Source organism: Cottoperca gobio, chromosome 23 (genome assembly GCF_900634415.1).
Source record: "Cottoperca gobio chromosome 23, fCotGob3.1, whole genome shotgun sequence".
NCBI classification, from domain to species: Eukaryota; Metazoa; Chordata; class Actinopteri; order Perciformes; family Bovichtidae; genus Cottoperca; species Cottoperca gobio.
In genome coordinates, this window is record NC_041377.1 from 15,724,449 (window position 1) to 15,750,954 (window position 26,506).

Below are 26,506 nucleotides of genomic sequence, written 5' to 3' on the forward strand. Positions count from 1 at the left end.
GTTGCAGTGACTCTCTCTGTGTCTGACATTTTCTCTTTTCTCTTCCTCTCTTTTCTTGCAGTCACAATGAGCGAAAGGTGACCTGTAAGCACCCGGTGTCAGGCGTCCCCTCCCAAGACAACTGCATCTTTGTTGTAAATGAACAGTAAGTCTCTCTGCACTCTGACACACCCACACAGCATTGTATGACTCTTGATTTCTGCACTGATTTAAAAGGTCAAATGAAACACTTATAGATGGAGTTATTCATCAAACCACTGTTGGGTTAATAAACAACTTACGATTTGGACCCGACGGGAACCGAGAGGAGCTACAATAGAGTAACAAAGTAGGATAAGTTATAATGGATGTGTGGGGTTAGGGTTTAACCCAAGGTAAATCTACCCTTTATTTAATGCAAAGACCCTGCAAGCTGAATAGGAATACATTATTTGGATATGAACAGATAATGCACTCTATACAAATATGACCAGCATTTCTTTTTTCTCTTGATTGACGCAGTTGTCTGCAAATGTCACACCACTTCCTCTCATAACTCAAACTGAGAACACAAAGACATTATACTCACAAACTACTAACTCACTCTGTACAGTGGTGGCAGGTTCCCCAATGTCAGTGGAAGACAAACATCCATAAATCTGTTTAGGAATCATAGAAAACAAGTGGTTCCTTATAACTTGATCTGACTTTTCCTTCTGTATCACATGGTCCAGGTGATTATTGTCTGTACACTGTGAACAGAAACTGCCAGAGGCCATTGCAGCAAAAAGGATTTCTCATGATACAAACCTGGCTTCAGTATAAAATCATTGAAACAGGAAGTTAAAACAGAGAAACAAAAAAGGAAATAATTACTGAATGAAAACAGTATTAGTGTAAAAAAAAAAAAGAGGGAAATTTAGAGCAGCGGAGTGGTCGTTATAACATCATGACTCTGTGCTGTAGAAATGTACAGTATGCTGATTTCACCATGTAAATCATTAGCTTGCTTGTCCATAATGGCCCTTAGCGATTATTTAAAACAGAATACGGCATTTATCTAAGAAATTATGCAGATGTTTGCCTTCTTGCAGTTATGTGAGACATGTACTGTAGGATAACCATCTATAATCAGCAGTCATAAGGCAGTTCAGTGTGCATACAGTGCAGCTTCCTCTTGCATAATAGCATCTGATGTGGCTTTTACAGTGGTGTTGTGGATGAAATGACTGCATCATCATGCATGACTATTTCTTTTAAATGTAACAATCAGAGGCAGTTTGTTAAGGGTCCATGCAGCTGTGAGGACATAAACAGAGCATCAGTGTGCAGCTGATAGAAGCTGCAAGCTCTCCAGCAGAATGGACGCCCACACTGAGAGCAGAACTGGCTGCTTATCACAGTCCGCAGTCTGTACAACGCTCAAAATCCTCATGACACAAAATAATAATGGTACAATCCTTTTTCAATCCAGCTTCTAAGCCGCCCATCCTTTCTCTGAGTGCGTTGTTGTCTGGGCATTGCTGGAGGCGGTGGTTGGATAAAAAAGCAATGGATTGTTCAGTTTTCCTGATCCACACTACAGCTGTACGAAGGCCAACAGCCTTGTGTCTGTTTCTTTTTCTGTTTGTCAAATACCTCTCTTGTCATGCGGCTTACATACCTGTCTGACTGTCTGATCGAAGTTAGGAGCACACTAGAGCAGGGGTGTGCACACTTTTCACACAGCTCAATTATTATTATTATTATTATTAGTAGTAGTAGTAGTAGTAGTAGTATTCATTATTATTATTATTATTATTATTATTATTATTAGTAGTAGTAGTAGTAGTAGTAGTAGTAGTAGTAGTATTCATTATTATTAGTAGTAGTATTCATTATTATTATTATTATTAGTAGTAGTAGTAGTAGTAGTAGTAGTAGTAGTAGTAGTAGTAGTAGTAGTAGTAGTAATGTTAATTATTATTATTAGTAGCAGTAGTACTAATTATTATTATTATTATTATTATTATTATTATTAATATGTATTATTATCATTATCATTATTTCTATTATTATTTATTATAACAAAATATAACATATATTATAACAAAAATGTATTTTATGTATTTTTTTATGATTCAAATCTAAATGCCTCAAATTTTTAATTGTCGTCCAAAATACATTTTAATGGCAGGACACCTTGTTGCGTTAGCTCCGACTAACGCTGTCACAAATAACTGCGACAAAGACATGTTATTTACAGCATTATTATGAAAGTAACAACTAACACCGTCATTTCACATTTCAATCAGATCCACTCTTGTTGTTGCTGTGATGACTTAATTTTAACATCTGTTGCTTCTATTTCTTCTATCTTCTTCTCTTCTCTCGTTGCCTCCTCTGTCTGTATCTCTGCTGCACTGTATGGTTTGTTTATGGCTGTGCTACAGACGCTACAGACTCACAAACTGAAAGAGAAAAAGTCTATGCCTGTTTTCCCTCTCTTGCTCTCTGCTGTCGGTATGACTGACTGCTGGATGCTCCCTACCCATCAACTCTGAAATGGGATCCCTTCTGCGGATGAAACGCACAATTCTTTCAAAGAAACTACTTTCTACTCCCCCAGGAGACAAACTTGAACTAAACTGCAAAAAGTCAGGATGACGGTGGCTTAAATGAAATTTAAGACCGTATCTTCTGAGAAACAAACTGCAGCAATTACATGCACCGCCTCCAAAAGACTCATCAGGATAGTATTTCAATCCATTCTGGTCTGTGAACTTTGCAGCTGAGATGCTAACCCCACCACCACATACACACACATTTACACACACAGTTTTGCTGCTAACAAGTTCAGTGAGACTCTCTCTCTCTCTCTCTCTCTCTCTCTCTCTCTCTCTCTCTCTCTCTCTCTCTCTCTCTCTCTCTCTTGCACTTCCTGTATCCCTTGTCCTTCTTTCTCACACACACTCTCCATCGCTTTCACACTCACCCCATTCCTCTCCCATCCCAATTATCTCCTCTGTCAAACTGGTCCTGTTAGTGTGGTGTGTGTGTGTGTGTGTGTGTTATGTAAATGAAGTGTGAATGGTTTTTATTTTTAAACTTGTTGAGCAGAGAGGAGGTGAGAAAGTCACGAGGAACGAAAGGTGCATCACTGCGGCGATACTACTAATGACGGTTTCACTTCGTTCAGCCCCAACAGGCACGAAGATGGCGATGCGCGCTAAATATCTTTTGCTTTTGCTCTTGCATGCATAATGAATATGCAGACGCACAAAGCTTGGCATTTTGTGGCTGCAAGATTCATTACAGCCTATAACACAAAAGTAATAAAATAATTGGTCGACAAAGTCAATATTTTGATATTTTTAGAGCCTAAAGAGGCTATAAACGAGCTAAAATGTTCTCTTGATAGTGGCACTAGAAGAAAGGTCATACGGCCAACAAAATCCTCAGGAATGATCACAGAAAATGTATTGGTGACCTAGTCAGTAGTTGTCTAGAAACTATATCTCACCCTGGATCAGAGATTTACAAGAAACAGGTGTATGCTGGTGTTCTGAAAACAACAGGAAGTTGTATGTTTGCAGTTTGGCCCGCTGGTTTCATCTGCTGCACCAGCAATGGCTGTGACACGTAGCTCATGGAGGCAATTAAGGTATTTATGTATTTATCTTCAATGTCCATTGGGGAGTAAACATACATAAATCCCTTTACAGATCATTAAAAAGATCTCCAAAACTCCTCTGAGAATCGTTGCGTTTTAAAGTTTTCTTGAGTGTCAAAGTAATCCAGTGATAGTTTTCGGTACATCCATGGGTACAGTGCAAACAGGAACTGCTAATAGCTAATTCAGTTTTAATGGGGCCAATTTGATCAAATGTAAACAAATCATCATGTTGCATGATTATTGCATGCATTGATGATTTAATGGAACTGGAAACCATGTTCCAAGATGGCATCCCATTGATTTCTTTGAACAATTCTTCATGTTTCCACATTTATGGGCTCACAGCACATTAACATTTAGGTACTTTCAGACGGGGAGCAGATGCCTCCACTGTTTTCAATGCAAACACTACCTCCGAGTTTGGAAGCAGCATCAAGGAGAGGGTGTACAGTACATACTTGGTTATTTGTTATTTGCTGTCATCTGAGCTGTCAATAGTTGAACATTTTTAACTTGCCACGTTGGCTCGCTGTTTGACCATCACTACCACACAGACCACACAGTTGGAAATCATACCACTCTGGATGTCACACGGCGGCAGACAAAGCAGTAGTAGTCTTTTGTAATAGTTACATCTCTCTGGGCCTATGCAGGGATTTATTCATCGAAATCAGCCCTGTTTTAAAGAAACGCAGGCGGCTAAAATACAAAGAAAATACAATCCAGGAAGTACAGTTGTAGAAACATATATGCCTCTAAAGGCTTATCAGATGCCAAAACACTGAACAATAGTTTTGTAATACAGACACATTTTTACATATCAATGTGACGATCACAAGGTTAATATTAGAAATGCTGCATTACAAACTAATGTGCGCTTGCATGTATGTGATTGGCCAACTCTGCAGCACCTTGCCGGATGACATAGAACCCTCTGCATTGGCACCAATGAACTGGCCTGGGCGTATCACATGACCTGCAGTTTTGACTGTGGCTACCATGTATAAATGCCACACAACCTGGTGCTGTACATGGGGGAGTTGGACATGGCTAGCCAGCCACTGTAGGGAAGAGACAGTTTGGGCATTGTTGTTGTTGTGTCCTCAGCACTATATTTTAAATGCACGGCACACGCTAGCTGTATTTGATGTTATATAAAGGTGTCTTAGTGCCACATGAGACCTCAAGCCTCTTCATTCCTTTTCCCTTCCTCTCAAAGCTTTAAATGAATATGAAAATAAATTATTACAAACCCTAGCCTTTCCCTACAGGCTCAGGATCTTCTCTGTCTCAAAGAGCTCCTTGGATTTAATGCATCACAGAGGTGATTCGTGATGCTTGAGGAACTGCTAAAAAACAGTCTCAGAAGCCACCGATCGTGACTGCAGAGGGTATACTCACACTTTTATGACCAAGAATGTTTTTATATCTTACTTCCTCCCCTGGTCTCTTGAGAATATGAGTGTGTTTGATATATAGAGAATAATTTATCTCAGGTGGTTTAATTGAAATCAGCATTAAACTCTCCTTTTTCCAGCCGGTCCCTTGCAAAAAGCACACGTTTAGATCACATTTTTAGACAGTTTAACACATTCGGTTTTATTTTAAATTCTGAAATGCTGAATATTCCGATTTTATCATTTAATAATCCAAATACATTCATAAATATTTATGACCTTGCCCTTGGGCCAGCCAAAGCTGAGCCCCTATTGATCTAAGGCTACTGAGCAACAGTACTACTGACCTTAGTTAGTAAGAGCTCTGTGGGTGTACACTTAGTCAAAGCTCCATCAGTTTCCACACATGTGTACCCTCTCTAGCACTACGAGGTCATTAAAAGGATGTTGAAACAGAAGTAAAGCTGGGGAACTTGTTGTGGAAGGTGTTTGTGGCTTTTTATTTGTATCAGCCATTGGAAAACTTAAAAAGACTCACAAGATAGTCAAGTACAATTCTGCCCAAAGGCTGTGGGTTTCTGTGGTGGTACAAACATCTTATTAATCATCCAAATCCCAAAAACAACAAAAATATGCAGCCTATATGAAATGTGATGAACCAAGTTGCTTGAAAAACAAATTCTACTGACTTTGGTATTCACCTGATATTCCATTTTATGACCAAATACCTACAGAACTAATGACATTCCCATTAGCCTCAGCTGCACTGTGTTTAGCACGAATAAGCTAATGATTGCTTGCGGACAAGCTAATGCTAGCTTGTGGACAAGCTAAACTAAGATTGTGAACATGGTTAGCATTATACCTCCTTAACATTAGCATATTAGCATTGTCATTGTGAGCGTATTAGCGACTATATATAGAGTCTTAGTCTTATTTTTCTGTCTCTTGCGAGTCGGCCATCTTTATTAAAGAGCGATAGGCTACTAAATAACCAGACAGCAGCCTAGGACTTGTCTCTTACATATCTAAACATGGACATCCTCCAGGGAAAACTACACTGCTAACACCAGTTTGCAGGCTAGATAGCTAAATAGCTAATCAGGTGTAGGACATTAAATACAGTATATCTCAAAAGTGAGTACACCCTTTAGATTTTTGCAAATATTCTGTTATATCCTTTCAGGGGATAACATTATCCTACTGAAACTTTGATATAACTTAAAGTAGTCAGTGTGCTGCTTGAATAACAGTATAGATTTATTGTCCTTTGAAAATTACTCAGTACACAGCTGTTAATGTCTAAACAGCTGGCAACAAAAGTGAGTACACCCCATAGTGAACATGTCCTAATTGTGCCCAATGATGTTGTTTTCCCGCCCTGGTGTCATGTGACTCGTTAGTGTTACAAGGATTCAGGTGTAAATGATAAGCAGGGCTGTTAAATTTGGTGTTTTGGGCACAATTCTCTCTGAATGCTGGACAACATGGCACCTCATGGCAAGGAACTCTCTGAGCGGCTGAAAAAAAGGATTATTGCGCTTCACAAAGATGGCCTTGGCTATAAGAAGATTGCCAACACCATGAAAATGAGTTGCAGCACAGTGGCTAAGATCATACAGCGGTTTTCCAGGACAGGTTCCACTCGGAACAGGCCTCGCCAGGGTCGACCAAAGAAGTTGAGTCCACGTGCTCAGCGTCATATCCAGAGGTTGGTTTCCAAAAATAGACGTGCGAGTGCTTCCAGCATTGCTGCAGAGGTTGCAGAAGTGGGATGTCAGCCTGTCAGTGCCCAGACCATATGCCGCACACTGCATCAAATCGGTTTGTATGGCCGTCGCCCCAGACAGAAGCCCCTTCTGAAACCGATGCATAAGAAAGCCCGCAAACAGTTTGCTGAAGACAATGAATCCAAGAACATGAGTTACTGGAACCATGTCCTGTGGTCTGATGAGACCAAAATAAACCTGTTTGGGTCAGATGGTGTCCGGCGTGTGTGGCGGCACCCTGGTGAGGAGTACCAAGACAAATGTGTTTTGCCTACAGTCAAGCATGGTGGTGGCAGCATCATGGTCTGGGGCTGCATGAGTGCTGCCGGCACTGGGGAGCTGCATTTCATTGAGGGACACATGAATTCCAATATATACTGTGACATCCTGCAGCAGAGCATGATCCCCTCTCTTCGGAAACTGGGCCGTAGGGCAGTTTTCCAACATGATAATGACCCTAAACACACCTCCAAGATGACAACGGCCTTGCTGAAGAAGCTGAAGGTTAAGGTGATGGACTGGCCAAGTATGTCTCCAGACCTAAACCCAATTGAGCACATGTGGGGCATCCTCAAGAGGAAGGTGGAGGAGTGCAAGGTGTCCAACATCCGTGCGCTCCGTGATGTCGTCGTGGAGGAGTGGAAGAAGATTCCAGAAGCAACCTGTGCAGCTCTGGTGAATTCCATGCCCAGGAGGGTTAAAGCAGTGCTAGATAACAATGGTGGTCACACAAAATATTGACACTTTGGGCACAATTTAGACATGTTCACTATGGGGTGTACTCACTTTTGTTGCCAGCTGTTTAGACATTAACAGCTGTGTACTGAGTAATTTTCAAAGGACAATAAATCTATACTGTTATTCAAGCAGCACACTGACTACTTTAAGTTATATCAAAGTTTCAGTAGGATAATGTTATCCCCTGAAAGGATATAACAGAATATTTGCAAAAATCTAAAGGGTGTACTCACTTTTGAGATATACTGTATATGGTAAATATTGGTCCTTATTCTTACAGTACTAACAAAACCCTGTTTGTCCTTGGCTTGGAGGCTACACTAAAGGCAGGGGTAAGCTCGAAGAGAACTGGTGTGTACTACAAGCTGTCCAACCACACCTGAAGGCAAAAGTGTTTGTAGTTGTTTCAAACGGTCACACTCAAAGACGGAGAGAAAAGACGACCATGATAAAGAGGAGCAAGATGCGATAAACTTTCCATTCGGAGGAGACAATAAAATAAGAATCTGAGAGATGTATATCCCAATATCTTTAGTGTTACTTCAATTCTATATACTTATTAGCAATACATTTTCTTCTTAACCATCTCTTGCCTTCACATCTCCCTATAAATATGATTTATCCTTTTGCACTGCCCAAGGCTACTTAATAGGAGTCACTGCTTCACAGCTCTTCAGCTATTCACATGTCACTCACTAAGTAGAAGTTTAAATTTAAGAGGCTCCTTAAACCCACATCTAGAAAGTTTGCTTTTTGTGCCATGGGGGAAGTTTTCCTCCTCATCTCATTAGAATGTACTGTACGCTTCTGCACCTTTTGCTTTTATTAATGACTCTCTAGTTTTTCTCCCTGTTTTGTGATATATTCAACTTCAATCTTGTTCTGTTCATCTCCTTTATGTTTTGTTAATAGCCTACTGCTCTTCCCATCCTAACAAGTTTAGAAGGAGGAGTTTTTCAAAGATGCGTCAAGCCCTTCTGGCTCTGCTTTAACAATTACTCTTTTCTCTCTCTCTCTCTTACTGCTTCCTAAGTCCGTCTCCTTACTTAATTATTAAACGATTCGGCTCACATATCTCCAGTGTCTGAGTGTACAAATAAACAGAAAGATAAGAAGTTGAGAAAACAATAGAAAATGATAACAGACAGACGACTGCAAATCGGAAAGAGAGAGATGAAGAGGAAAAATAAAAAATTGTGATATTGAGCTAATCGGAAGCAATGAACGCTCAAAGCTGTGTTTGGGAAGGCTGATGGAAGAAGAAAAAAAGGATGTCTTTAAATTAATAATCAGATTGCCTGGAGGGAGGTACTTGGTAGATTGGTGTTTTGAAGAACAAAGAGTTTGGGCTTTCACCATGAAACCTTCCTGTTTTCACATGGACTCACGCAATGTTTCACTTACACGCACAAGAGAAAGATATTGTAGTCGACTTTCCTCACCTCCAGGGGCATCAGGTCTGTTACCATACTTACGTTATTGACCTATGGTACGATATATGAGTTTTTGTAAGTACTTATATCTAACTTATAGTTAAAATGTTTTTATTTTGCTCTTTTTGTCAACAAAAAGGTCCTTACCATTGAGAAAGTGTATTGGCAGTGTATTGCCTGTAAAGGAATTAATGACTCTCTATACCCCTTTGCCAAACGTTTAATATTAAGTGCATATTCAGTTAACCTGAGTTGGTAACCTTTGTTATTTAGTGTTTTTTATTTTATTTATGGTTTATGCTTTGACAGTGTGTTCTTCATATCATCATATTATCATAGTGGCATAAAATGGTCTGACAAATGACAATAATATTGTTTATCGCAGCTATTTCTTGGACATAATATATCAAAAAGTCGCTTTCATGACAGGCCGATGTGACCAACTGCCTTCATTCACGTATTATTTTATGATTTCCCTTTTTTCCTATTCCTAATGTTTCTGATTTCTGTCATTATTAATTTCATGTAGCGTGACTGAATTTTATAAAACTTTCCCATCACAATTTTTTTTTTTGTCATTCTCTCTCCCTCTTGTTCTGTTTCTAGCACAAATTGTGGAAAGCTTGTCCACCCTGACAAGCCCATAGAGCCTCTGAGCAGGTAACGATCCCTCGCATCACTGGAAGAGCTGCTTTTGGCTTTCGCTTCCCTATGCCTTGATTATTTGAGTACAAGTTTGCTATTGTCAGTGACTAAACCTGGAAGTAGTTGCATGCAGAATGTGTTGTTAGCAGTAAGTAAGTTCATATAACACTTCCATTTCTGGGAAAGTACACTTGAGAAGATCAGTATCAACGTGTGTTGAAATAATATTGTAAAAACAAGACATTGTGGTTTTTAAAAGAATAGGGAGGATATTTATTGAGCGACCGCACTCTCTAGTTAGTCACTGGTGATGTAGTTGACAGCAACTCATAAAACTGCCAACATTACTTTATCTAACTATCACCCACCCCTATAATAATATTCCACTGCCAAAACATGTTGGTTTCACAATAAAGTTGTTCTTTATACTACAAGAGTTGCTGAAATCATCAGACTATTTCCCTTCTCCATGCACCTTGGAAGTGGGTGAAGTTGTGCCAAAAATAATTTTATCTACACCGAGGTAACGTGACCTGTCTGCGTAGGACTGGACCCTTCCTGTAGAAAAGTTTAACCACTAAGTTCTCAAGCTCGAAACCTTTTCTCTTATATTATTTTCTCATATCTATTAAAAACACTTTAGCTTGTCTAATGCTAAAAAAGCACCAAGTACAATGCAGTTCTCACCAACAGTAGTTCCAATGTAATGTAGTGTTCAATGGCCTCAGGGGAGGCAGATAAGCCCATAGCGGTGCACCAGAATGAGGTGAAGAATATGCCAAACTCATAAACTTACTAAAATAAGCCGCAGAAAGAAATTCATGGGGTTCTTTTTCTTCTACCTATTATGTTTCCCCCTCTACCTCGCTCATCTGTCTTCCCGTAAATTGATGGAGGTCCACCCTGAAACAAATCTATAATTAGTACTGGAGCCACCAGGTGTATTTCTCTTAAATTGCTACTCAAATATTTCTACACATTTGACAGATGTCCCATTTTGTAAATACAATTGCTGCGTCCTCACGTCTCTCTCTCACGTCCCTGCTGGAGAGAGATAAGACGCGAGGAAGGGACGCGAGTGAAAGGAGCAAGGAGCCACATTAGCTAAATGGAAAGCACCCATATCTGAAATCTTCTCAAAAGGTAGTGTTTCTGTTTTACAGGAGAAAAGAGTCCGCTTCAGTTCCCCCATCTCCAATAAACAGCTGATAATTTGATAATGGGAAGTATGTTGGAAAGCAAGAGACAGACCAGAGAAAATGTCCTCTAACTTAATCTCATTATTATATATCATATAGTAACATACCTTATTTATGTTGTAGCTACTCTACAAAGTGCTTATTCCTCTTATTGTCAGTATGATATTATAGGGATTGCTAATTATGATGGGACCCAGTACTTACTCAGAAACTACAGAATATTATTTTCTTTCAGTGTCTGCTGTGTTGTTAGTTTCCCTATGATACTGGAAAGTATCTGTGGCAAACTAGCTAAACGTATCTCTGTATTGGACTGATACACATGATACTGATCTTCTCGTATGACTCCGCTAGACGGCAAACAATCAAGGAATGCCATTTATTTCAGTAAATTCGAAATAGTGAAACATCACTCTGCTACCACTGGAAAGGAAAGCAATACCACATTGATTCAAAATGTCAGGATGCCTCTTGCAGCTTTGTCTTCAGCTCCATTCAGCTCCATTCATCTTCAATTCAAGGTTCCCTTCCTCTGAGAATTCTCGTTCTTCTGCTTGATTTTACCTCATACTAACACTAACTTTATTTCCGACTCTGTGTGCTTGATGAGCCGCTACGCAACGCTAACGCACAAACGATATTCTGGATGATTAATGTGTTTGCCAACTTCTCTGAATAATAACCCTGTGTGTAATTTAACAGGAATGTGTTTTTGTTGTTACCGTCAAATGAAATCGCTTTTTCCTTCTGCAGTGGTTTTGTATTACCTCTTGAAATTATGAAATTAAATCAAGTGTCAGGCTTTAATGTGACTATACACACTTTGTACTTGCTAAATGACAGGGTAGGAAAGTACAGGCCTAATATTTCCCCCCAGGCTAAATCTTTAAACTTTCTCATAGTGAACTGTGACCCGTTGATCGAATCAAGAAACATAAAAGTAAGAGAAATTCATTACTGAGACGTGTACCATAAGTAATTCTCACAGCTAGAACAAACAGGATTTATTCAAGAAGGTACTAGTTTCATTTAGCATTAGAAATTTGTCTGCTCACAATTTTCTTTTCATATCCCATGTTGTATGTAGGATAGCAACTTTATTTAAACATGCTTATATTAGAGATAGTATTTAAGTAGTTAGTAGTAGTATAGTTATTACATTTTTAGTAAGAATTTTCCCTGTTCTCTTATCTGCTTGTGTTTAAATGTGCTACTTCCTCCATGTTACTTGTTGTCTTGATACATTCAGAACATTTTCACAACTAATTCCATCCGTGACTTCACATTCACCATTTTTTCCCCCAATCGTAAAGCTAATGTCATTGAAACTCAACACTTCCTGCTTAGATTTTTTTACATTAGAAGCCTCCCACATATCACGGGCATGCTCCCTACTATTCCTGAGAGGCTCCAGGAAGTGTCAGTGCAGTCTTATATTTGAGAAATTACAGCAGATAAAAAAAGAAGTCAGGGGTGCCACAGCAATGTTTGTTAGACAACACACTTGTCGCTGACCTCTGGAGTTTTGTGATGTGTTCCAGTGCAAACGGGATTTTGAGTATCAGATGCTAAAGAAAATGACATACCTTTTTTTAGAATGATCTGCTTGATCTCAGGGAGAGACTGAGGAGGGATCCCTCTCCCAGGACGGACAGACGTGCAATAGATGTCGTGTGTACAGGATAAACAACATAGTACAAATACAACATTTGACAGAAATTATGTTGTGTTGAAAAAAGAGAAAGTATCGATGAATTCAGGAAAATGTCAAAAAGGCTTCCCGGTGTCCAGCAGGACCAGGGCAGCAGGCGCAGCCACGATTCATGATCCTGACGTAAACTTTATCAGTGGCAACCTGCCACATGAAAGACACAGAAATTCCAGGGATTATGGCCCGGATGCTGTGTTAGTAACACACATTTACATAATGCATTACAGATAGAGAGGGAGAAGAAGAGAGAGGGAGGGGAGGAGAGAGGAAGAGAGGGAGGAGAGCAGGGAGGTGTCCCCTAGCAGTCTAAGCCTATAGCAGCATAACTAGGGGCTGATCCAAGGTAAACCTGAGCCAGCCCTAACTACAAGCTTTATCAAAAAGGAAAGTCTTTAGCCTGCTCTTAAATGTGGAGAGGGTGTCTGCCTCCCGAGCACAAACTGGAAGCTGGTTCCACAGGAGAGGAGCTTGATAGCTGAAGGCTCTGGCTCCCATTGTGCTCTTAGAGACTCTAGGAACTACAAGTAACCCTGCAGTCTGGGAGCGCAATGCTCTAGTTGGTTTATAAGGTACTATGAGATCTTTAAGATATGCTGGAGCCTGACCATTAATTGCTTTGTAAGTCAGGAGAAGGATTTTGAATTCTATTCTGTATTTTACCGGGAGCCAGTGCAGAGCAGCTAATACAGGAGTGATATGATCCCGTTTCCTAGTTCTTGTCAATACACGTGCTGCTGCATTTTGGATCAACTGATGTGGGCATGGAAGTTCATTCCTGACATTGGGATCAGTATTTTCAACTGCATCTCACAGCATTAATTTGTGAACGATGTAGTGTCATCATGTCACCTAGCTGTGGAGCATTGGGCATGGGGGTATGAATTGGTACAACAACGTTGATTAGCTGATGGAAGTGGAAGTTAAAAGCTCCACGGAGTCAGTCAGTCACGTCTGATCCGACAGTGTAGATACAGATACAGTTCCTGCGCATGATGTTTTTATTAGCATTGTCTGTTTCAGAACTAATATTTATTGAAGTTGCCGTTGTTATGTTACAACAATGAGACATTTCCTTTGACTGAAACCACAAGTAAAATAGTACAGAGAACAACAAATGGATCTTTTCAAATAGAGCTGAGTCATTAGTTACATCATTCACATTCACAGAAAAATAAGTAAATAATTGGTGCTCAAATCCCATTGGAAGACATACAGCACAGAGATGGATCAGGATAAAAAAAATAAAAATACATTTGATTCCATTGCACCCCTCTCTGATCCTGCTCAGATGACAGAGTGAGGGCCTGCATTGCCGGCGCTCACACAAACCGGTTTCATCAGCAAGTCACTGAAGCGGCAGTAAACAGAGCAGCCGAATGAAAAAAGGATTGATAGAGGAAACATTTATAAAGACTAAGATAACCGTGCAACTGAAAGATGAAAAGGCAGATGAGATGAGACAGAAAGAGAGAAAAACAGATTGGCTATCACTGGGTGACTTTTGTTGTGTGTGTGTGTTAGTCACCCGGCCTTAGATGTAGGGCTCTTCTTACTAGAGGCGAGTGAAAGCCTCCTCTGTCATTCACAGTCAATTAGCTGGCAATTCACCGGTCACTGACAGAGCTACAAAATGGGGGAAAATTTCAGAACATTTGCCTCTGGCAACTGTGGCTTTTCTAAAGGCTAAATGCCTTTGCTTGCAGACACTACATACACACACACACACACACACACACACTCACACACACACACACACACACACACACACACACACACACGCACACAATTGAGATTGGTATATGTGAATGTTGCCAGAATGTTGAAAAAAGCCTTTTCCATAAGTGAAAAAATAATGTGTGTATCAACTCCATGATTCGGATTCACTCACTGGTGTTTTTGCACCCAGAGATTTAAACAAATTGCAGTGTGGAAAGATGCCCGAGATAAACACCTACAAATACTGTATAATACCCTGCTGGGTGGCACATAATATTTGAACTTGTTGGTCATTTCAGGCAGCTCGTCTTCGTAATGCAGGTTTCAAGTTTGCCCTTCAAAATACCCTCTTCATGTATGAGGAGTTGTCTCTGCTGCAATGCTAGGAAGCTAGTTCTCTGTAAAGCCCCATTCAAAAGAAAATGTAATAATAACAAAATATCTGCCGTAGCTTCTAGCGAGCCCTGTGTCCAATTCAAGGGTTCAAGGGGACTGCATGTTGCTGAGTAGGGTGAAAAATAAGGAGATTATCAGAGCTGTCAGTGTGGAATATACGAGATCTGCTAAAGTATTTAAATGGTTGGCATGCCAATTGCAGTCCTTCTGTGCTGCAATTTTGATCAAAGTACAATACTTTAGTACAGTATAGTAAAGGATGGGGATCAGTGGTCATTAACTGTGGTTTCATGTAAGTTAGATGCTGTGCAGGATGAAGAATGAAAAGGTAAGAAGAGGTTGGTATTACAAAGAGATTGGGCAGGAAAGAGAGGTAATGTTGACAGAGAAGAAAGTGCTGCAGGCCGAGATAAAGGCGTCAATGTTTTATCCCGGGGGTTCGTTATCTGATCGGCAGTGTGGGACAATCGAAGGTAATACACTCGGGAAACCATGGGAGATGTTTTTATCGGTGTGTGTGTGTGTGTGTGTGTGTGTGTGTGTGTGTCTGTAAACTGGGGCCACACTCAGTACAGGTGTATTCATTGGTTCCTCCACCTCTAGGCTCTAGGGCAGACCTGGGCATTGTACGGCCACATCCGGCACTTTGGCCGACCCTGTCCGGCCCGTGTGAGGACAATCGTAAATTATAACATATGAAAAAGTATATATATATTTTTTAACAGCACCCTTTTCAAAATAAAAGTAACACCATTGTATTTCGTGCATGATGTAAATAACTTTATAACTGTGTTGCTATTATTTTGAAAAGGGTGCTGTTGTTCTTTATTTACGTATGCGCGCCGCGCGAGTGAACAGCTACAAGTGATGCTGGCCGGCTAGCCCTCAAAATGTCCACTCACGCCAAAATAAGAAAGATTGATACAGAATGCCACGTTTTCAAGAAGACATGGACTGCTATGTATTTATTTACAGAAGTCAAAGGTAAAGCTGTGTGCTTAGTTTGTGGTGCGCAGGTCGCTGTGTTCAAGGATTACAATAGGTAGTGTGCAAACACGTGACAAAACTGTGTGACGTATGCGTGCGACTCCATGTTGGTTGTTATACAAATCAACAATGGCGTCTAAAGCGAACAACAACAGCAATACAACTCCGACTTCTTCAAAGTATTCTGACTCTCTGGAGTCCTCAGCAAAGGCAAGATTCAGAGAAAAATTCCAAATGTGCGGCCTTGACCCGTACACGCTAAAGCCATCGGATTATATTGAGGATTTGGAGTCATTACTGCCGATTGAATATCCGGATATTGTGAACTACCTTGTGCTACAAACGTTGTGGGCAACCAACGCACAAATGAAGGCGTACAAGAGCTTAGATGCTTATAATTTCTTTTTTTCTGGCTGGGTTGGTAGTCTTCTTACCAAACCACTGAAAGATGACAGGGTGCTCGTCCATGCCCGTGTAAATCACTCGCAAAGATCTCGAGATACACCGCTCAAGCCGTGGTTTGTGAGTGAGAAGAGCGGCGATGTTACATCATAAAGCTTTGCCAATTCTCCTAGTGACGAGAAGTAAGGTCTTACAGTGTTCGGGTATATCATAAGCACAAATGTTTAACGTAAACATTGAAAACATAGCTTTAGCATGAGCTCTTACCAGATATAAAGTGCACGCCACACACACGGGTGAATTGTGCTTTTTCTTCTGTTAAATCCTCACAATTTATGTTGCTAAACCACAGCTTACGTAGTAGCGTTACAGAGAAGCGTTATTACTACAATTATACACTGCGCACACAATTGGCTTTTTCTTTCAATCTTAGACGTTTAAATACAAAGAAAATTACGAAGCGTTGCAGCAACTCACACGCGAACGGGCGCCGTCTTGGTTGTGTATATCATCCAACATGGCTGACTTACGGGTTGGGACGTAAGCGTGACGTCACATGCACACGATCTATTTGAGTCGCCGTTCAAGAACTTGTCTGATGAAGAGCGGGAAAAGGAGTCGGGTGCTTTGCTAGCTAAACTGCAAAACCAACAAGGACTTTTTACAAAACATTGCACATAAATCGCTAGAAAAAGTAAACCGTTTATCAAGGAGTGTTTGGTGGATTCTGCAGCACTCATGCCCGGAGAAAAAGGAGGCATTTGAGAATGTGCCCCTGAAGCACTGTAACGAGGAGGATTGAGACATCTGGAGCTTCAGCTGCAGAACAGAGTGGTCAACTTTTTTTCCCCTTGGTTTTGGATGAGAGCTGCGATGTACGTGAGTGACACTGCCCAGCTACTCATCTTCCTACGTGGGATAACTAAGGACTTCATAATCACGGAGGAGCTGGCAGCCTGCAGTCAATGAAAGGGACAACAACAGGAAGTGATTTGTTCACAGAGGTAAATGCATGTGTGGACAAGTTGGGACTGAAATGGGTCAAGCTGGCAGGCGTGACAACGGATGGTTGTCCAAATCTGATGGGGAAAAATTTCAGACTTTTGAAGAGAGTGCAGTATAAAGTGACATAAATGAACCCTGAACAGAAATTGGTATTTTTGCATTGTATTATACATCAGGAAGTGTTGTCAGTTCAATAAATTAATCATGTTGTTGATGTTGTAACTAAAATAGTTAACTTCATCAGGGCAAGAGCATTGAATCAGACAGTTTGTTGCACTTTTGGAGGAAAATGAGACTAAATATCGTGACATAGGCTACCAGTCAGGTGGCTCAGCGTGGGCAAAAGAGTGGGACCTGAGAGAAGAGAGTCAAGACTTCTGTGTGAAGAAAGGAAAAGACGTCCCACAGCTTTCAGATGCAGACTGGATGGCAGACCTTGGTTTTGCTGTAGATGTGACTGCACTAATGAATGAACTAAATGTCAAACTGCAATGCAAGGGCCTTTTTGTACACGAAATGTACAGCGAAGTGAAGGCTTTCATGAGAAAGTTACAGCTTCTCTCAAGCCAAATGGAGGACAACATTCTCACCCACTTGCCAACACTGAAGGAAGCCACACCATCAGCTGATCACCTCCACAGATACTCATCCATGTTAGAAGCACTGCATGGTGAGTTTTGGAGGCGATTTCAAGACTTTAAAACAGTTGAGAATGAAATGCACATGATTTTTCCCCATTTCATGCAATGTGGGTGATGCACCCAGTGATGTTCAGCTTGAACTAATTGACCTGCAGTCTGACACACTTCTGTCAGAGCACTTTAGGTCAGTCTCACTGCCTAAGTTTTACTCTTCCCTGAAAGAGGAGAACTTTCCACACACGAGGAGACATGCTCAGAAGATTCTGGTCCTCTTTGGATCTACCTACATATGTGAACAGACATTCTCAGTGACGAAGTTCAACAAATCCGGATACAGATCCTCTATCACTGATGATCACCTGTCAGCTGTCCTGCGCATATCCACCTCAGACATTCAACCAGATTTCAGACAGACTGGATTTTTCTCACTGAACAAGTTAAGTGAACTGAAAAACATCAAAAGCACTTATTGTTTTTTGTATAAAGTGGATTAATTGCTTATCTTTACATACTGTAAAACACATTTTCAGTATTGGTTTGTGAAGATTAACATGTTAAAAATAAAATAATGATGTAATGATTGTTTTTACTGTTTATTACTTCTCTAGGAGTATTTTCCTATTTGACCCACTCCACAATTTCATATATTTATTGGAAGAGAATATCCTTGTTCTTTTGATTACCAGTAGCAGCTCATCAAAATATATAATGTACTGCTTTTTACAATGGGAGAAAATTAATATTGAGCTGAATTAAGTTCAATTTATTACAACACAGCTTGGGTTTCTCTACATAGTCCCAACTTCCTGCTGTGTTAAAATTTGCGTGCTAAAAAAAGGCGTAAATACTCAGAACAATGAGTTAAAAGATAGCCTAAAATACTCAATGGTATTTGGTGGGAATTCAGAATTTGTAAAGAAAAAAAAAAATGTTTTATGTGACGTCAACAATAATAACAACTTGGACAATGAGTTTCATTGACGTGCTTTGCTTATATTCTGCTGACCCTGGGAGCAAAGATGGGGCTGTCACTGTGGGACCTTGGACTTTTTTTTTCTCCCACATTAGCTTTTGTCCTTTTACTGGACCAGGGGCAAAAAACTTTGAGCTGGTTCAATTTGTCATGCCAATTTGGCAGGTCATTGAAATTGGTTGGACGTCGAGGCATGTATCAGAACTGACACCCAGAGAATAATAGCTGTGATTCATGCGAGCAACTGTCTTCCTTCACATTCTCCCTTTCTTTATCTCTGTTTCTGCGTCACCTCCTTCTCTTGCACTCATTTAAGCCACTCTACCCTTTACTCTCGTTCTCAACTTCCCACTCTTTAATGGCCCTGACAGAGTTAGTGTGTCATTAAGAGAGGGTCTGCTTGATGAGATGTGTGGGGGTTGGCAGATTGGCTGATTGGCTAGCTTGATAGTCATCGAGTCAGATTCTGTCTTTGCGATTAGCAACTCCTCTCTGTCAACTTGGTAGCACGATTGGTTGCGATACCAGCACACGCAAATACATACGCGTCACCCAGTGTTTCTTGGTCCTGTACTTTCTTAATCTAGAGGTCAAATGTCTGACTGACTACCTCTGTCTTTGTCTCTCAATGTCTCTCGCCCTTTGGCAGGCCAGCTCCCAAGGCTTCGTCAGAGCAGGACAGCAGCAGTGACAAGAAAGAACGTCCCATGAGCACCATGAGCGAGGCATCAAACTACACGGGTGGCTCCGACTACAGCACCTTCCCCGGCAGCCCGGACACCACCGTCAATATTGCCACCGTTACCTCCACTTCATCCACACGGGTCAGTCTCCATCCAGTCTTAAATCTTAAGCATAGATCCGTTGAGCAGTTTAACCGCGGGTCTAGATGAGGTCTAATAATAACATTACATATATCAGGCATCATTAGCAGACACAGGCAGACTATGGTGGATAAGGTTGTTGGGCTTTATCCACCATAGTGGGGTTATAAAAGAGGGGAGCCTGTTTTGCATTGTTTTATTTGTCTTTTTGCGTTAGCATTTTACTTTTAAGCAAGCTAGCACACTAAAGAAGGATAGTGAACATTTATAAACTTCAGCATGGCTAACTAACTCGAACAAAATACCAGTACCATTCTCTTAAAACGCACAGATGATATGACACCGTGTGAATAGTTCAGAGTAACAAACCATCATCAGATGTGTGTATCGGTCGTAAACCCACATATGCGCCTGGTCAGGATACACCATCCTTTTTTCCTAGCATCTTTTTTTGTTGTTGCATAATCCAACTCTTAAATGACTCCCTTGCAGTCATTTGAAACCTATAACAAACACCAGCATAACACCAGAATAAGCTACTTGGTATGGTAGCCCTAGGATGTGCAGAATATCACTTTCTGGACAGTGAATTCTGACATATCAAAATGAAAAGCAGAACTTTTATCACATTCATTGCATCATGGGCACCAAGTTTGACAATCTGGTGGGGAGTCGGCTAAATCGGTGCTTTCTGCTGACTGGTTACGGACCACCGGCGGAGAAGCCTCCTGCGGCTGGTGAGAACGAGGCGAGGGTGCGAGCCGTTTTCTAATTTCTGTCACTTAGGATATGTGCAGGGATCATGGAGGTAATGCTGACAAGCCTTGAGACTACCGGAGTCAGGCAGCTATACTTTTTCTCCCTCTATACTGAGGGCAGACAGGCGCTACATCGACTCACTATTACCTGCTAGAGTGGACGGAGTCAGTAATCATGCTATTTTTAGTAGATATCTCTGCAACACAATATATAGACGTCTGTTACATAATGTCAACACCGTTACTGCTTCAAATTCTGTTGTTAATGTTAGTTAACTTTTCTATTTTATGTTTTAGGTCTAAATTCTGGCTTAGTTTACAGATTAAACCTTTAAAATACGTTAATATTTAACATGCAGACATGAGTGTTGTCAATTTTCTTATCTAACTCTCCGCCTGTAGGTGAACCAAAAGTGTTTTAACATTTGTTTTTGATAGAGGGAATAAATAAAATAATACAAAATACACTTAATTCAAATGTTGTTTCCATAATGCTGTGCCATTTAATAATGGTAACATGCTGAGTCGTCACTGACTCCCAACACTCAGTGACTGTCCTGGAATATGCCACTATCTGGAATATGTCACTTCCGCTCCTGTCAGGCTGTTGAAGTGGGAGTATAAAGCCCGCTAACTCAGCAGTATTAGCGGCGAGTGTATCATCTTCACAGGTAACTGCGCTGTTAAATTAAACTGCGTATGCGTTTATAAATTCTTAGTAAACTACACAAATGCAATTAATATTCATAGGTAGATCCAATTAGAATTTCTGTGGTTTCAAGAATAATGCTTATTAATTCATTATTTTTTATTTGATTGTATTACAATAAAATGTAATATATATATTAATATTAATAATTGTATTAATTCATTAATTATTACTATTTTCACTTTTGTTTAAACTGGCCAAAATAAATTGTTTCCCTGCTATATTTTCTAGTAGCAACTACAGCATGATTAACATTTCTGTTCACGCTTATATCGTCTTCGTTTAAAGTCCATGGTGACAGGATGTTTACTTTTCAATAGTTAACCACAACCAGGATCTTTCCTTAACTGTTTTAAGTCAATTCAATTAGTTTTTTTAGATAGCCCAAAATCACAAATGTGCCATAAAGGTCTTTACAGTTTTGATAGCATACCGTAGGACTACCCTCTATCTTTAGATAGATTTTAGTAGCCTAAACCTTAACCTAACCACATGCAGGACTCTATTTTCAGTCTCTCGTGTTAAAGTCCAGAGAAAATAGTGCTTGAACCACCACCAAAAACTTTAGGAAACTTCACTCTAATAAATACACACATATTATGTCAACATGTGTCCTATGTGTCTTCAATTTAGATTTAATCAAACAACTCCTTATACCTTTCTTATATTGGCTGACTTAAAAGAGATGTTTATGCTGCAGTGCTGCATTTTTCAGTAAGTGTGCCATGATGTATGGGGGATGTGGAATATGCTTTGTTTAATGAGCTGAATACACCTCTGCTGTTGCTTTTTATAGCTGCTGGAGAAGCTGCTGTTTTACCATTCAAGCTTCTTTACCGTCGGTGCACCAAACACTTGTCACGTCAGATTGTTGTGTTGAGATCAGGGAGAGTAGCTGTTATTTTGTTTTTTTGTTTTTTTCTCCCTCCGTATCTCTGGAGTTCTCTGCTGTGTTCTCTCTGTAGGCGATCCAAGATGGAAAGATGTTTTTATAAAAAGGTTTATGGATTCTTTTGTGCGACTTATTTATTAAAAAATGTTTCTTCTGTAGAGCTGGATATACCGTATAGATACAAAATTATTTACATTTCTTAACCATTTCTGTGTTTTCAACAGCCTTCTAGGTCTTCCAAAAAAATTCACAACTTTGGGAAGAGGTCAAACTCCATCAAGAGGAACCCCAATGCCCCGGTGATCAAGAGCAACTGGCTTTACAAACAGGTACAGGAGGAAGGCCATTCAATTTAAAGATTATGTCTTTGAGTTTTTGGTGGGACATTTTCATTGTTTATTGTTTAGTGGGAAATAAGTAAAGAAATATTTTGGGAAATACAAATATCTATCCGTATCTGTGTGTTCTCATACTAAAATATTTTTCCTGAAATGGTTGTACCGTAACAGTGTTGTATTTCATCCTTAACACTGAATACGTTCCGTCTCGCGTATGCGCAGGTCGAATATTTATATCAACAAAGTCACGTGTGACCTCGAATAACTTGTATAAGACCCGGTGTCATTGACGAGATCAGTTCTTAATTTCTTGCTAAGACGCAGGTGAGTACTCTCTGAGCATTAGCTTGAGCTAATCAGGAGATATACTATTACTTAAAGTTCGTCGCTGTAGCCTCGCGACCGCGTTGGTCGGAGCTGCGGGTTACTCTCCCTCCAGAGGCTGCGACGGGCTGTGCCTCTCCAAGAGGGAACTGTGTGTCACCGATTTTGGACCTTCATACTGGCGGAAGATCCGGTCAAGTTCATCGTTGGTGAGATCGTTAAGTTTTGCAATGAGCTACAAATGTATGTTTGCCAACTGGAGCGTGTCGCTCGGTGTTGGCTAACGCTGCTGGATCTAGCCGTTAATATGTGTGGTGTAAAACAATATTGTTACCGCTGTTTTTTAATTTCAGTTAGTTGAGTGCTCTAGAAGAAACGCTCAAATCTGACTGGTGGTAGCAGGAGCTTGCCGTCACTTAAACTGTGGGCGTACAGTATCTCCTACACTGGATTTCTTCAAGTTAGCAGTGTGCTCTACCTCACGCTAACCTACAGACTGCATCAGTGAAGGGAGCGCTCTCCTCCCCTCTCACTGCATATACTGCTCCCTGACCTGGTGTTTCTACAAGTTAGCAGTGTGCTTTAGCTCACGCTAACCTACAAACGGCATCAGTGAAGGGAGCGCACTCCTCCCCTCTCACTGCAGATACTGCTCCCTGGCCTTGTTCTTTACAAGGAGTGCTCTCGCAGCAGCCCTCAGCAACCAGGTGTGGCTGGCACAGTCACCTTTGTCTGAGGACCCTCCTAGCAGGCCTAGGGGTTCCACATAGCTGCCCCCCGAGGCCGCCACCAGTCCACTCCAGTAGGCACCAGGGCCTCAGAAGAGCACGCCACTGGGAGGCCAGCCCACTACCATCGCGGCTATGCTCAGGCCCCCACCGGGCAGCCGTGGGGGGTTGAGATCTAACCGTTGGACACAGTCACTATGAGGGCCTGGCCATTGGCTCAACGCATGGACGACATCCTTAAACTTCTGCCCCTCTTCTGAGGAGGTCAGTCTTTGCCCTACTTTCTGTTTCCCCGCCTCTTGGGCAAACTGGCAGCTGCCTCAGCTGTCGTACCCTTGGGCCAGGACGCTCTGGCTCATACGTGGCCGACTGTCTTCTCTACACCTTTCCACCCCTTCCTCTGAACTTCTCAGAGTGCTTCGACAGAGCCACAGGCTTCTTCTGGTGGCCCCTTTTTTGGCCAGCCAGAACTTGGTCTCCCTGCTGCACAGACTCTGCTGCGGGACGCCCTGGCAGGAAGGACCTGTCACACCTGGAGGATTCGGATTTGGCATCCCGATCCCTGCCGCCTTCAGCTGTGGGTTTGTCCGATGGACCAGAACCACTGCTGTGTAAATGCATAGATCCTGTCAAAATGACTATTCTGAATGTTAGAGCACTGTTTACTCGTCGGCAGTATGAGGATGGATTGAAGCTGTTTTCTGACTGGTGTACAGATCAAAACAGGGACCCAGTACGTTTCTCTGTGCTTACTATCCTTGAGTTTCTGCAGTCCCTAGATGGTGGCTGGTCTCCTACTACCATTAGGGTGTATGTGGCTGCTATTTTCTCGCAACATACTAAAGTTGACAATAACACAGTGGGGATCCACAGGCTGGTATCCCTCTTAAGAGAGCTCTGAGGTTAAGCCCCCCCAAGGGCTCCTACATGGGACCTGCCCCTGGTTTTGGACGCCCTATGCTTGCCTCTCTTTGGAACAGGCAGAGCTGAGGTGGCTGTCGGCCAAGACTGTTTTTCTCCTTGCTATCATTTCAGCAAAGTGTGTAGGGGAGCTACCAACCTTGTCTGTGAACAATTCATGTTTAAGGGGGAATTGTGATGGCTCTGGTGTCACGCTGTGGCCAAATACAGCGTTCCTTCCTAGGGTGTTGGCACGCTCACATCTGAATTGGAATTGGAGACAGGGAGGAAAGGTGAAGACTCTTGTGCACGGTGCCAGCCCTCAGAGCTTATATCAGGTATACCGCAGATGTATACCGCATGCATAGGACAGTCAGAACAACTCTTTATCTGTTACGGTGGTCCTAAGAAAGGCTACGTTCTCTCGAAGCAGCGCCTGTACCACTGGATTGTGGATGTAATTTCCCATGCATACAGGGCGAACGACCATTCTCTGCCGCCCAGTGTAAAGTGCCACTCCACCAGGAGTGTCTCCACATCATGGGCAAACCTGAGAGGTGTGCCCTTGGAGGACATATGTGCTGCGGCCACATGGGCATCACCGCACATTCTCCAGGTTTTACAGGGTCAAGGTAGCCACCCCTTATCCGTTAGGCGTGGTTCTTCTGCAGAGTCCCTCTGCGCCACCTTTATGAGGTAGGTATTTGGGATTCCTCGTGACTGTTGTTATAAGTCATCCAGTGTTAAGCACTGCCTCTGGCGGTCAGTAAGGATGAAATAGAATGAAAGTTACGTATGTAACTACGGTTCTATGAATCCTGGATGACCGCCAGAGTTCTTAGTCACTCGGAACCTCGTGACTTCACAAGAAGATTCTGTAGGACTGATCTCGTCAATGACACCGGTATTCAGTGTTAAGCACTGCCTCTGGCGGTCATCCAGGATTCATAGAACCATAGTTACATACGTAACTTTCGTTTTAGCTTGTTTGATTTTTGCCCACTTCTACAAAATCACACACTCTTCACATGGAGCTGTAGTATTTTATGCTTTTGAATGTTTTTTTCTACTGTACCTACTAGAATGCTGCTTGTTTCGAATCATTTTACTTAAGTATGAAAACCAGTTTACAGAGATATGAAACCTGCACGCAAACTTCGAAAGGGATTTAAAAGAATAATGTAAAACATAAATGGCATACTGCTCACTTTATTAGATTATGCAAGTTTCAAGTGTCTGTGTGGGTTGATTTAAATTCTGATCACCGGCTGCCCACAAGGTAGGGAAATTAAATTGAAAAATGTTAAAGGAAAATAGTTAGTACTAAAGTAAAATGTATACATTTGTGGTGCGCATTTAAAATTTTGTTTAAATGAACTGAAAGACAACTAATGTCAGTAACATTGTGCTTGTTTCCTTTTGATTTGTTTGTGCCATTGTGCCCAATGACAGCCAATTGTACTTTGTCTTATCTCATACAGTACATAACTAACTAGCTACCGAGCTACATCCATGAAAAAAGATGCAGATTATTTTGTTTTTTTCCCATTAGCAAAAGTTGACGATAGACGATTTATTTTGGTACCACCTTGATCGATGTCCCAAGCAAGCTGAGCCGATACTAGAAGGTGGAGTTGAAACACTGCAGAAAACTGAAGAAAGCCATTTTTAAATAGCCAAGCTACCATCAATAATGGCTCCATTTTCTTAATTTCCTCGACATAGGTTTTAAAAAATAGCAGCCCGCAAAACTAGGCCGTAACCTACGCCACTCGCATGTAGATTAAATGATCCAGCGAGTGTTGCGTTGAAGATGATGTCACAGCAGTTTCAGGCAACGTGGCTGTGACGATTAGCTAAGAATGTTGCTTACACTGAGGCCTTACTACGTAATAAGCACTCGGTACAAAAAGTGAGTCGAGTCGAACCATGCATCAGAAATAAGCCATACGTCAGACTGAATGAATGAAGTGAAACTAAATGGCGTTCTGTCTCATTATTTGTTGGTTTGCAAGCGTTGGTTCGTTAGCTAACTTAACTTGAGGCTCAGCTTGTTCTCTCATCACCTTTCCAATCACTCGTTGAGATCTACTGTGGATCTGTGGACCTCTGACCGTTGCGCGGCTCCCTGAAGACAGCTTCACCAAGTATTATTCAACTCAGCTTTCCGATTCCCGGAGTCACTGTAAATAACCTCCATCTCAGCCCAAGATGAGAATCGATTCACTTCACACCCGCATAGCTCTCTCTTCCCCACAGACCTGTCAGGCAAAGTGCTCCCTCACAGAAGAAATGTCATCAGTGTTTACCCAAAGCTTCAGGATATGTGGCCCAACGCGACATATTGAAAACAGTGAGCGAATGATCTCAAAAAACACGGTATTGTT

The 26,506-nt window shown here is 41.3% G+C and overlaps 1 protein-coding gene across 15 annotated transcripts in view; it reads left to right on the forward strand.

The window, feature by feature from the left end:
• The window catches only part of LOC115028126 (pleckstrin homology domain-containing family A member 5-like), a 204,479-nt gene that overhangs the window by 130,229 nt on the left and 47,744 nt on the right, over nt 1-26,506 (forward strand). For 14 of the 15 annotated variants that reach the window (XM_029461558.1, XM_029461561.1, XM_029461560.1 and 11 more), the window contains 3 exons: nt 62-145; nt 19,296-19,470; nt 22,054-22,158. In XM_029461558.1, the coding sequence (XP_029317418.1) occupies nt 62-145; nt 19,296-19,470; nt 22,054-22,158 (364 nt within the window). Of the gene's footprint in view, nt 1-61; nt 146-9,577; nt 9,701-19,295; nt 19,471-22,053; nt 22,159-26,506 lie in introns of those variants that run through there. The other variant, XM_029461574.1, reaches the window with a different exon arrangement.